This window comes from Nannospalax galili, unplaced genomic scaffold (assembly GCF_000622305.1).
Source record: "Nannospalax galili isolate Female #2095 unplaced genomic scaffold, S.galili_v1.0 scaffold543, whole genome shotgun sequence".
NCBI classification, from domain to species: domain Eukaryota; kingdom Metazoa; phylum Chordata; class Mammalia; order Rodentia; family Spalacidae; genus Nannospalax; species Nannospalax galili.
In genome coordinates this window covers 1,215,627-1,228,800 of record NW_008352270.1, presented here as the reverse complement: position 1 = coordinate 1,228,800, position 13,174 = coordinate 1,215,627, and the positions used below count along the sequence as shown (strand labels likewise).

Genomic DNA, 13,174 nt, shown 5'->3' with positions numbered 1-13,174 from the left:
AGGGGCTCCCGTGGTTTATATCGAGAACTGTCAACTCTGCCAGTCTCCTGCAGGAGGCCTCCCAGATGCTTCTTGTTTTAGACAGATGTCTGTTTGATAAGTACCTGCCTCACCCCAACTCCATCATTTGTGTGGGTGAGGTTGCCCCAGGGCCTGTATTACACCCATCTCCCCAAGCCTGGCCCTGCTCAGCCTCTGCCCAGAGCCTTGCACTTCCTCTGGAATCCTGTTTAGTCTACACCAGAGTTGCCTGAAGGATTTATTGAAACTGATCGCTGGGCTCCTCCCCAAGAGTTTCTGATTCCATCTGGGGCTGAGCACCCCTCAATTTGCATCTCTAACAAGTTTCCATATAATCCAGAGAGCACAGTTTGACTGCACAGCTTCTATGATGGAAGCAGGAGTGCCCAGCCCACTGCTCCTGCTGAAAGCTTTACCCAGACTTTCAAATAGGTGTTAACTTGGATTCACTTATTAACAGTGATCCACTTAAGTGAAGATCTGTTTAACTGAAAATGAAGAAGATAAAGCAACATCCTCTTTATTTTAACTATCCTTGTAGAAAATGGGTTTGTTTTATTCTTTGGTTTACTTTTTCTAGTAAGTTCAATACCACAAGCACAATAAAATCCCTTTGAAGTTCAAGGATTTTAATAGTCTTAGCTTGCAAATCCTACCTGCACCAAATATTGGTTCTCACAGTTTGAAATTATAGGTATGGTTAGAGTCAAAGCAGACAATTGTCTTAATTTGTACTAACCCAAAGACACACTGCAAATCAGTTCATTGAAAAATCAGAGATAAGTTTTGTGCCATATATACCTGTCAAACCATCCCTCGGATGGCTGAGGCCAGAAGATGATGAGTTTGAGGCCAGCCTGGTCTATATAGCAAGACCTTGTCTCAAAAAAACAAAACTAGGAGTTTCCTTTTCTACCACAGAAGGGAGTGTTGGTCTTCAGACCAGGGGTTCTGATAGGATTGAGACACAGTGCCTGCTGTGCTTTCTGTAATCACTTACTGAGTTTGCCATGGGCATGAATTCAGAAACTAAAATAAAAACAGATGTCTCTTAATATAAACGACACCTTCCTGAAGCTTGGGTGTTTCCACATGGTTTTTACACATTTTCCTGTTGCTGTGATAAAATACCCCAACAAAAGCAACTTAAGGGAGAAAGAATTTGTTATGGCTCCCAGTTCCAGGCAACAGTCCATCCTCAAGGCAGCAGAAGCCCGAAGCAGCTGGCCACATCGTATCCACAATCGGGAAGCAAGAGCCAATGAATACACGTTGTGCCCAGTTCCCTTTTCCCGCTTACAGTCTAGGATCCCAGCCAGAAAATGGGCTACCACAGTGGGCAGTGTTCCCACCTTAATTAATGCAATCAAGATAATTCCCCACAGGTATGCTCAGAGGCTGGCCTCCCAGATGATTCTAGATTCTGTTAAGTTAACCATCATACATGTACTTCTTATTCATAGCTATGCTAGTAAATATGGCCCCAAATTAGCTTTCATTGAATAACTGAGACATTCAGAGTGAATAATAGACAAGTTTTTCCTTCTTTTGGACACCAATGATGTCAGATATAAAGTCACATTTCACAGCCAACCTGCTCCAATCTCCAAGATCAAGATCTAGTCACATCTCTCCTGTTTTTTAGGCAGATGGATGACCATGGGTGTCAGTTTGCTGCCCTCTGCACAGATAAAAATGAGCCTGTTGCTCCCTCTGATACCTCAGATACTGATGGCCACTTGATTTTCACACCTGCTATTTACAGATTCAACTTAAGCTATAAAATAGCTAATAACAAGCTCCTTTTAATAAATATGGCCAATATTAATTTGTTGAATTAACTAAGCTGGGCTGGGGAGATGGTTCAGCAGTTAAGTAATTGCTGGATAAGCGTGATAACTAGAGTTCGGATTCCTTGAACCCATGTAAATACTGGCTAGGTGTGGCAGCCTGCCTGTAATTCTAACCTTGGAAGGTAGAGACAAAGGATTCACAGAGCAAGTTGTCAGAGATTAGGCACATCTGGAACTCTGGGATTCAGTGAGAGGCGCTGCCACAACGAATACTGTGGAAGAGAGGTCAACCGAGGATGTTAAACTGGGGCCTCCACATGCACACATGTGCCTACACACATGCAAACATACATATGCACACATGCACACACACGAAAATGGAAAAAGGACCAAAAACAAGCTGAGCTGGCCCATGAACATAGACCTTTGGACTGAGCCTTTGTCCCCAGGCAGGAGGCACAGGCACCTCTCCACAGCCTGCGTCCTCAGCTCTTACATTCTATATTCCAGTTGCAGAACCAGAGTGAGCTGCGGGCCCCCACCGCAGAGAAAGCTGCCTTCTTCCTGGATGCCGCCATCGCCTCACGACGCAGCAACCAACAGGACTGTGATGAGGACGATCACCGCAACTCCCACATGCTCTTCACCCTCCACATCTACCAGTACAGGATGGAGAAGAGTGGGAAGGGCGGAAGTAAGTCAGTCTCTCTAGCCTGCCCCCTTGCTAACTCTGGCCAACAAACCCTCACCCAGGGTAATAGCACCCTTTCTTAGCAGAGTGTGGTTGCTCCCACTTAGAGCTCAGTGATCTGGGGTTCAAGATAATTGCAGAGTCTGGGCTCAAGTTCACTTTTGAGCTGTCCAAGGGCAAAAGATTAGCTACAGTGATGATTTACAAATGGCTTTGCTCTGGCCATGAGAAAGAATGAATTTACAAAAGAAAAACAGCTGTTGAATAGTTTCCTTTTGTTCACAAGCTCCTAAGGAGGTTATAAACAAAGACCAATATTCAGCCACCAGAGCACCTGCCAATATGCCATTTATCATTAGGTTGAGTCTACCCTGTGGACCAGGAAGAAATAGTGGTGTTTTTGAATATTCTATAAATCGGATTTTGAAAGAATTACCAGAACTGAGCTGCCTCCCTCTGTAGTGGCAGTCTATGAAGTTGTACTGTATAAATGCAGGTACTATAAATGCTCTGTGAGAGAACCACACTGCCAGGACCCTACAGTTTTCTCTTGGCTGTTTTGTCAAAGTTAGGATGACGTTAGAGCAGTTCTCTGTCTTTATCAGCAATGTATACTCGAGAGGCCCACCAGCACTTAACTGAGTATCTTAGTGCAGGGATATTGAGCTATGGGCCAAGTGCTCTGCTGACTCACTGGGCTTTCTAACAAGAGATAGCATGGGACTCTGGGCTGCGGAGGCAGTAGTTTCTGCCTCTCAGTCACTCTCAGCTGTATCTTGGTAGGGTTTTTTTAAACCTAAGTAACCTATTCAGGAATAAGTACCCTGTGAAAGCTTGTTCGCTGCACACCAGCTAATTGTAGATCTCTGTGTTAATCGCCATCCACTGCATAAGGAAACTTCTGCTTCCCAAGGCTCAGGGATCATTGCAGAAAAGGAGGTGGAAAGACTGTAAGAGCCAGAGGGGGTGGGTGACCACAAGGAAACAGAGTCTAACAGATAGCTGCTCATTTACTCATATGAACTCATAGCAGTGGTGACAGTATGCACTAGTCCTATACAAGCTCAAACCAGACAAAATCCCAGCATAGACATGGGAAGTAGGTAAGAAACCCCAACCGAACCTGAGGAACTTTGGGTAATTGATGACTGCTGGGAAGGAGACAGTGTCTTACAGAATTGGGACTCTTGGTGGATTCAGGGAGTAGATTCACACTGAAGGACATTGAGGGACACAAATCATACTCTAGAGGCTATATTATATATGTATAAGAGAGTTTATTAAATTGGGCAGGGGGCAGTCAGGGAAGAGCAGAGCAGAACTAAATGCCATCAAACTATAGTATGAAAATGGCAAAAAAAATTTAAAAATCCCCCAGTGCTTCCTTGATGGTCTCAAGGACACCAGATTCTAGAAAAGCAACAAAAAGCTTCAGAGTTAGGAGGGGAACCTTGGCTTGGGAATTATAAATTCAGACGACTGATGAAAAGGGAATTGACAGCCCTCTTCTAGAGGAAGCCTAGAATTAAGACATCCAACTGGCAGCTATGCAGAGGGAGGCTCAACTAGCTCACCCTAAATTCTTTGTTGCCCCAGAGACTTGAACAAAGTTCTGGGGGGACAAAGTTCTTCAGGGTCTGATGGTCTCCATTGGCCTGACTTCTCCCATTGTTTCTACTTGTTAGATGTTTGGGGGTTTGCTTGCTTGCTTGCTTGCTTTCATTGTTATTTTGTTTTTGCTCTTTTATTTTGCTTTTGGTTTTCTGAGACAAAGTCTCATTATGTAGTGCAGGTACCCTTGAACTCACAATCCTCCTCCTTCCACACTCAGAGTGCTGGGATTGCAGCTGTGTGCCACCATACCCGATGTAGCTGTTGTGTTTTAGACTTGGGATTTGAGGTATAATTTATATCCAGTGGAATTTACTTCCTTTTGTCTCTTTAGATGAGTTTTGGCAAATCTGTACAGCTGTGTAACCACCACTATAAGAATACAAAGTGATGTCAGCACCCTAGAAAGTTCTCTCTTCTCTTTGTAGTCAGGCCTCACCCCACCTCTAGCCCCTGGCAAGCACTGATTTGGTTTTGTCTTTGAAGTTTGATTTTTATATGGAATAGTATTTGAACTGAATTCTGTAGTCCAAATGGGTCCTTTCATACTTGCATCCTTTCATTCAGTATAATCCCCCCGAGATTTGCCCTCTTGCACATGTATCAGCTGCATGCTCATTTCACTTTGACTGGCCCTCGAAGCCTGCCTCCTGTCTCCACCCTGGGAAATGAATGAAAATAGCCTCTCCTGGGGCTGGGGTTCTACTTGTCAAGGCCACCTGTATAACTCTGGAAAGCAGATGGAGCAGTTATTGCTGTGCAAGGAATCTAGAGATGCTGGCTGTTATTTGTGATGCTCTGGGAGCCTGGGGAAAAGATACTGCTGACCCCAGAACAGATCTCTCTGAATAGCCTGGTGAGGGTTTAGCTGGGGAACAGCAGGATATGTGGAGAGGGACGCTTTCAAGGGAGATTAATTCTCAAAAGAGAGTTCTTACTATGTCAAGTACTTCCCTTTAGAATAACATTTCTCAGGCCGGAAACAGGAATTAAGACTAAGAAGACCCAGACCTTGGAAATCTGTAGCTGAACTACATGTACATTTCTCCCCACAGTCTGGGGGCTCGTTGTAAATCTTACCCTCACTGCCTTTTCTGGGTAATGTCTTAGTGGAGTGAATGTGAGAGTTGGAACACTGTTTATTTTATTCGTTTAAACAGCTGTCAATACTGATAATCATCGTAGCCTGTAGTGAGTTCTTACAGGTTCAGCAAAAGGACCCTGCAAAGATCTGAGTCTTGAGCCAAACGGCTCCCAATGGCACTAAAGAGAGAGACCGTGAACGATGTATACCTCAATCGACGCACACCAACCTGACAACTCTTTTTTGGTCTTTGAATTTTTATTTCTTAGCTCTCCTTTTAATTTGGAATTTGAAAACAGAATAAGCAATGAAATTACATAAATAGCTCATTAAAGTACTTCACATGTAAAAAATCTGAATTTCTGTCTCCACAATAAATTAATAAAAAACATTTCCTAAAACCACAGACTTGCTCCCAACTTGGTCCTACCAAATCCTGGGTACTTATCAAATATTTTTAAATTTTTGTTTTGATTTTTTAATTTTTATTTTATGTATATGAGTGTTTTGCCTGCATGTATACAAGTGTACCACATGCATGCAGCATATGAGGCCAGAGGAGGACATTAGATCCCCTGGACCTAGAGTTACAAGTGGTTGTTAGCGGCCATGAAATTGCTGGAAATTGAACTCTGGTCCTCTGCAAGAACATTTAGTGTTCTTAACCACTGAGCCGTCTCTCCATTCTCCATATTAAATATTTAACATCAAGCTTATCTTCTTCCTATTTTTTAAGTTGCGTATGAAAATTGCTTTTAAATAATAAATTCAGGCTAAAAGAAAAGGAAAATGCCACCAGTGTCTTCAAAACCTCTTTGTGCTGCCTGATATCTTAGTAAACTAGACAAGAGAGGGATGGGGTCCAGACTAGAAAGGGAAAATCCCTCCTACCTGCTGGAACCCCTGCTTTTCAATTGCAAGGGATCAGACCCCTCAGTACCCAGCCTCCCAACCTTGACTTACTTGACTTTGGTGAATTTATATGGCTACCTCTCAATGAAAAGATTTGGAGTATTGTTTAAAATGGAAATTTTGTTTACTTATATATGTTATAATCCCTGTGGACTTGGCAGCCAGAAGTCAATTAAGGGAAAGTTTATTAATTAGTCACCCTGTGGGGAAGCAGGAAGCAGAGCTGTTAACCAACTGGGAGAGGCTTAGCTCAATGAGGGATTCAGGATCTTTGCTGCAAGAGCTAACTACACAGAATGAGTATAATCCCGAGTCTTAGGCCCATCTATGCATTGTATGTATACACACATCTGCATACAAGGAGACAGGTGATGTTTTAAACATTCTGAATAAGATAAAAATGAATATTCTTTTTTCACGTATCACTGTTTGGTAAATGGCACCAGGTTAGGTTTAAAATAACTCCTCAGATTCCAAAACTTTTGAAATACCAATGGAGCTGGTTCTCCCCAGTCTTACCTGCTAAATCTGTAATGGTTTCCGGGTCCTTAGGATCAGCACTGGGAAGAAGCCTCTAACAAGCAGAGCACTGCTCCTAAGCATCCAAAGCAAAACAGTGGATACTGTGTCACTTCAGGATGATGAGCCAGTGAACCTAGTTTTCCCTGTCTTGTTCAGAAACATGGTCTTTCGAAGCATCAGTTTATGGACTGGTGAGGTGGTTCAGCAGGTAAAAGCACTGGCTGCACAAGCTTTATGACCTGAATCCAAGCCCCAGAATCCATAGTGGAAGGGAGAACCAACTCCCCAAAGTCATCCTCTGACCTTCACACATGTGCCATGGCATGCCTGTACTCATGTATCATCATACAGATACACAATAATAAATACTTTTAAAATATTTTATTTTTATTTTATGTGCACTAATGTATCGCCTGCATGTATGTAAGCACACCCATGTTGTCATGACCTCTGGAGGTCAGAAGAGGACATCTGATTCCCTTAGAACTGGAGTTATGGACAGTCATGTGGGTGCTGGGAATTGAACTTTGGGGAGTTGGTTCTGCCTATGGATTCTGGGGATTGGATTCAGGTCATAAGGCTTGTATAGCCAGTGCTTTTACCTGCTGAACCATCTCACCAGAAAGGGAGGGAGAAAGGGAGGGAGGGAGGGAGAAAGGGGTGAAATCCCTGAGAAATGCTGGACAGATTGTATTGAGTTGTGTGTGGATAGTATTGTTATAAGGAATAGGATAGGGCTAGTTTGTCTGTGAGTCTTTATTGAGGGACGGCGGGATAGGGGAGGGAGAAAGGGAGGGAGGGAGGGAGAAAGGGAAGGGAAAGGGGAAGGGGAGGAAAAAATTGCTCAAAGAAAACTGGATTATATTCCTTTAACAAATCTGAAAATTTGGTAAGGAGCCTGCTTCTTACCTGCTACTAATTATCACCTCTTATGCTCTTATTGTCTCATTAGCCTCTCATGGTCATGTAGATTCTTGATGCTAGCAAATGACCTGAGCTCACTGGCATGGCAGAATTCTAGATTAAGCACCATATGTGAAATTCTGGACTCTGTGACTAAGCAAACGCCAGTGGGTAGAGGGCAGAGAGCAGCATTTTCCTTTGTGTAAGGTGCCTCTCGTTCTCAGCCACACTGGTAATTACAGGCATTTCATAATACTCCTCAGCACAGTCTAAACTGGCTTTTGTTTTCTGTGTTTTATTTCACTATGTGTACATTATACATTTTATTCCATTACGTCAAATGGACTAGAGTCTGTAAGTCCAAATTAGTCTGTCTTTGCCCTTTCATCTGAGGTGTGTGTAGAATACCTGAGCTGCTCCTGTCTGCATAATTAAGCAACAAAACATGATATTTTGTTTAAAGATAACTATTTCCCTAGCACACCGTCACAACCCGATCCTGCATGATCTGAAATAGAAGAGAACCAACATGTCCTCGTTTATAGGAGTTGCACTGGGGAGAGTTTAAGATGAACAAAATTAACTTCATTAATGTATAAAGTTTGGGAGCCTAATTGGAGAAACTAACGGCCTGACCTTCAGTGCTGAGCCTCCTGTAAACATTCACCACCAATAGCAGATGCGGAAATTGAGGGAGCCATGGGATTAAAAAATGAGGGTTCAGATGGTTCCCCTAAGCTCTCATCTTGCAGCAAAGCCATGACTTCTGCATTGTCTTTGGGCTTTTCCTGCAGGTGTGCAGGCACCCAGATGTGCATACCCAGGTACTGCCTGTGTGCCCCTTATGTGAAGCTACCATCTGGTGTGTGTGTGTGTGTGTGTGTGTGTGTGTGTGTGTGTGTGTGTATACCTGTGTGTGAAGATGCACATGCCCATATGTGTACATGCGGAAGCCAGAAGAGGATGTCAGGTGTCCTCCTCTCTCCTCTCTGCCTTGCTTCTTTGGGACAAGGTCTGTCACTGAACCCGAAGCTCACTGTTTCAGGCTAACGACTCAGAGAACACCTGGGTTCTACCAGTGCTGGGTTACAGGCACACAGCCATGCCCAGATTTTTAAATATTTCATCTATGTCACACTCCGTGTCTTCTCCAGGAAGCACAACCATGTGTATTTTTGACACTTGATGTTATTCTACATCTCTTTTTATTTCTTACCAGTGTGTGTGTGTGTGTGTGTGTGTTTATTTTTATATTTTTCTCTGTATTTCACTTTAAAGATTTTAGATTGATAGATTTTCCAATTTATTACTCTTTCCTTGTATAATATGTGATCTGCCATTAATTTTCTTGTATATAGATTCATTGTTGTTTTTATATCTTAGATGATATTATATATTAATATATTATTTTGAATGAGAAAGGGTCTAGATATGCAGGCCAGGCTGACCAGGTCTCTAGTTATTTTTGAAGCAGAACTGCAGTCATTGCTTTTAACAGCTGTCTCTGTCAGTTCTAACTGCTCTGCTCGCTCTGGGTTTATTTCCAGTGCCTCTTCATTGTGGGTGTTATCTGCTGCTGCTTTGCCTACCGCTTTATTTTTTACTGGGTGCCAGACGTTTTATTTAACTTGTTAGGTACTGGATATTTTTGTACTTTGGCACTATTCTTAAGCTTTGTTTGGTGCTATGATTGAGTCACTAGAGATAGATTGATCCTTTCTGTTCTTACCTTTAGTATTTATCAGGTAGAGCCAGGTGAGAGCTCAGTCTAGTGCTACGTGTCTCCACTACTGGAGCGAGGTCCTCCTGGGTATCCTAACAAATACACTTGAACCTTAAGTTTTACCTCTGGCTATTGGGAATGGACACTTCTGGCCTTATATCAGTGCGCTGTTACCTGTTCTTGCCAGGTGGCCAATCCCCTTGCCTTGGGGAGTTTCCTCATATGCACTTGCTGATCAGCCTCAGCTGAATATTCCAGAGACCATCTGCAAATCTCCAGGTTCTTTCCTTTCCAGCATCCTGTGTCCTGCCAACAACAGCTGCCTTGCTCCGTTGGAATCCTCTCTCTCTTCAACTAGGGGGGTTGACCAGCTCCTACCTGGCTTTTTTCCTGAGCCTGGGAACTCTCTCAACACAATGAGCTAAGACATCAGTCGTGTTTGCTTGCTTGTCTGTGTACCTCAAGCATCACTATCTTCCTCTGTCTAATGTCTAGTGTCTTAAAAACAATTATTGTATATATGTTGTTTAATTCTTGGTTGGTTCAGGTGTAAGACTCAATCTGGTTCCTGTTGCTTCAGTGAAGTCAGAAGTTCTTACAGGCAAATTTCTTAACTTTTCTGAACTTTAATTTTCTCATCTAGCAAAAGAGGATAATAGTATTTAGATTATAATTTTGCTGTGGGAACTGAATGAGATGTTTGTGCACCTGGCCATTGGCAGACATTCAGCAAATAGTCAAGTCTCCCCTGCCTTTGCACCTGGATTATACACCTTCCAGATTTTTCCTTGGGTTAAACCTGGTTCTTGGCTGAGCTTTAGGCTGGCAGGCTGACAATGACCAACCAGAGGAGGTGAACTCTGTTCCAGGTTCAGCTTGTCCAGAGGACATTTAGGTAAGAACTGACCCTCCTTCAGTAAGCCATTTGCCTCTTGGGGAATCTCATCCAATTCAACCTACAGGAATGATTCAGTTATTTGTAAAATAAGATATCAGTAGATTTTAGAAGGTCAATGGTGTGTGGTAGACAAAATCAAGATCACCTGTGCTATTTGAAACAACCCCAGCATGACCTGTTTGGATTACCAATGTCAACTTTTCCTTTCCCCTCAGATTTCCCAAAGAGCTAGACAAGAACAGAAGATACATTTGCCAGAACTCACCCATTATCTCTCTTCTTCTCTTCTGTGGTAGTGTCTGGAGGGCGCAGCCGCCTACATCTCATTGATCTTGGAAGCTGTGTGAAAGCTCTCAGCAAAAATCGAGAAGGAGGCTCAGGGCTGTGCCTCTCACTGTCTGCTCTGGGTAATGTCATCCTGGCTCTTGTCAATGGAAGCAAGCACATCCCATACAAGTAAGTGACTCTTCTCCTGAACAGCAAGATGGGTGAGCATCATGCCAGAGCTGGGGGTGGGATTCTGTGTCTAGGGCTGTCAGGACTGATGGGCATTCTGGACCTTGTTATTAATTCAGTGCCAAAGATCAACCTTAGCTAACAATGGCGAAATGTATCATCTTCCAAGTTGAAAAGTGTTGCAAATACTTAAATCCATTGCAGTCCTAATTTTAGGCTCCTCAGATGAAATGGAAAGCTATTTCTGTGGAAGCATCCAGTCACAATTACTGTTGGTGTGCTGTCGGCATTGTGTATGGTTCATGATATTGCAAGCAATGGCCAAAGAGGAATACTGCTGCGGGATCAAAGCAGACAGTACAGTTTACTCTTTAGATTTGAATTTCAGGTAAACAACACGTGATTTTACTGCAGGTATGTCACCTCGTATGTTGCATGGATAGTACAGGCATCCTGTATGCAGCTGACACTCTTACTTAGGAGAACTTAGAAAGCCTGGGGATCACCATGCATCATCCATGCAAGTGTTTATTCTGTATATAGGATCCTTTTTACTTTGCTCCAAGAAGATGAAATTGGAGCTTCTCCCATGTCTGATACAGCCAAGGACACACGATGCCATCTGTGCTCATGAGTGACATAGCCTCGTTCATCCTTCACCACCATTGTCTAGCTCAGCTGTGTCTCTTTGCTAGCTCTAGGAATCTTCACTCTTAGAGCTATAGGAAATGAAGGCATGGCTCTATAGCTTACCTACATCACAGGGAAATGAGACACAGAATGACCTGACAGTGTGAAAGCCTTCCTCTAGAATATAGAAGGCTGTGGCCAGTCACCAATGGAGATAATCTGGTTGGGCCTCATTAAATCAAATTTAAGTGGAACTAGCCCTTACCTCACAGAGCCTCCATGAGTAAATCTACAGGGAATCATTTGTTTTAACCCAAAAACCCTTTAAATGGAAATTAATGTTGTGTGGGAGGAAGAAGATTAATTTGGACATTTCATTGTTCAGTACCTAGGATTTAGGACAAGTCTCCTTCCCACTGTCCCAAGCTGATGCCAGACTCCCAGACACTGTTTCTCACCAGGAGGATCATCACTGGACTGCCTTCAGGAACATTTGTGGTGGTTATAATCCTGTTTGTGGTTCTTCCTGAGATGGGAAATCCCAGCTAGATAAGCCCCAGGGTGGCTTTCCCAGCTCTTATAAGCTCCATTTTCTATGAGAAAACATTTTCAAGTTGAAAGTTTATGAAGTTTCGTTTTCTGTCATCTCTACTGTGAAATAATCCAACATGTTATGGGGTAGAGCAAAGACAAAAAGTCAGTGTGGAGCAGAACTATAAAGGTTGAAGCTCTTCAAAGAAAATAAAGAGCTATCAGCCCTAGTTGGTTTCGGTGAAATGAGAAGTCTTTTTGAGTATAAAACATCGTAGGCTGTGATGCAGATGAAATTCAAAAGGCCACCTAATTATGATGTCATTGATTGGGTATGAGATCACTCATGTTTTTTTTTTTTCGAAGGGTGACATAACTTCATGATTTTAATAAATACTTGTCTATTTGAATTTGTTGAATTGATGGTGGGAGGGGCAGATGGATATAAGCAAAAGAAATTTTTTAGTTTAGATAAAGTAATTTCCCTCTGGTTATAGTTTAGTTTTATTATAAACAAATAGAGAAATGCTAAGAATTGTTTTTATTACTAGCTCAAAATCTCTTATTAAGTTAAACACATTTTAAATGTCAGCTAGTCTAGTGGCCAGCCACCTGCACTCTTGGAAGACTGGCAGACTATGAATATCACTAGTCCCTGCAGACAGCCTCTGTTCACTTCAGGGGTCCCTTCCTAATGTTCTGGTCCATGTGATGGGCAAGGGTTCCCATGTCTTATGTAAGCACAGACTTAACATAAATGTTGTGTCTATATGAGACAGCATCCTGGAGTTGTCCCCAGTAGCAAGACCCTTGCCCTTAATAGCCATTAACAGTGGGCACAGTTATCCTGGTTCTAAGTCACCATGAGCTTGTGCTGGACTGCCTACTGCTCTGTACCAGGAAGTGTAATGGCCTGGTCAGCCATCCAGTGGCCAGAGCATTTGTCCTGTCATCCCATGGTCCTTAGTGCCTGTCATTATGCATAAGCTTTGTGAGACTTTTACTGTCACACTTTCTCAGATTCTTAGCCACGGCATAATCAGTTTGGGTGTCTATGAATCTCATTTGCAAAGTGATTCATCAACTGGAAACTTCTCTTTCAGGCCAAAGGAAGGTAAGACAAAGGTTTACTCAAATCTCCCAGGCAGTTGGTAGTAAGATCAAGCCACATTGCTTTTCTTGGTCTGGGAGACCTTGGCAGATGGGGCCACATGGCTCCTTATTGTCATCAAGTTCTGTCAGATATGAACTTCCTTACGACAGGTGTGGCCAGTCCAGTGGGAGGGTCCACATTTCTTTTCTCAGTTCCATCAGCGCTCCAGAGCCACCTTCCACAGCGTTTTGTTAGCACTCTAGGCACCGTTCAGCCTAGCCTTTGCCTTGGCTTCCTTGGGGAGGG

The 13,174-nt window shown here is 43.0% G+C and overlaps 1 protein-coding gene across 3 annotated transcripts in view; it reads left to right on the top strand.

The window, feature by feature from the left end:
• Kif26b (kinesin family member 26B) overlaps nt 1-13,174 on the top strand; it is a 499,922-nt gene that overhangs the window by 424,547 nt on the left and 62,201 nt on the right. For all 3 annotated transcript variants that reach the window (XM_029554099.1, XM_008849151.2, XM_008849153.2), the window contains 2 exons: nt 2,325-2,508; nt 10,455-10,614. In XM_029554099.1, coding sequence (XP_029409959.1) covers nt 2,325-2,508; nt 10,455-10,614 — 344 coding nt within the window. The remainder of the gene's footprint in view (nt 1-2,324; nt 2,509-10,454; nt 10,615-13,174) is intronic.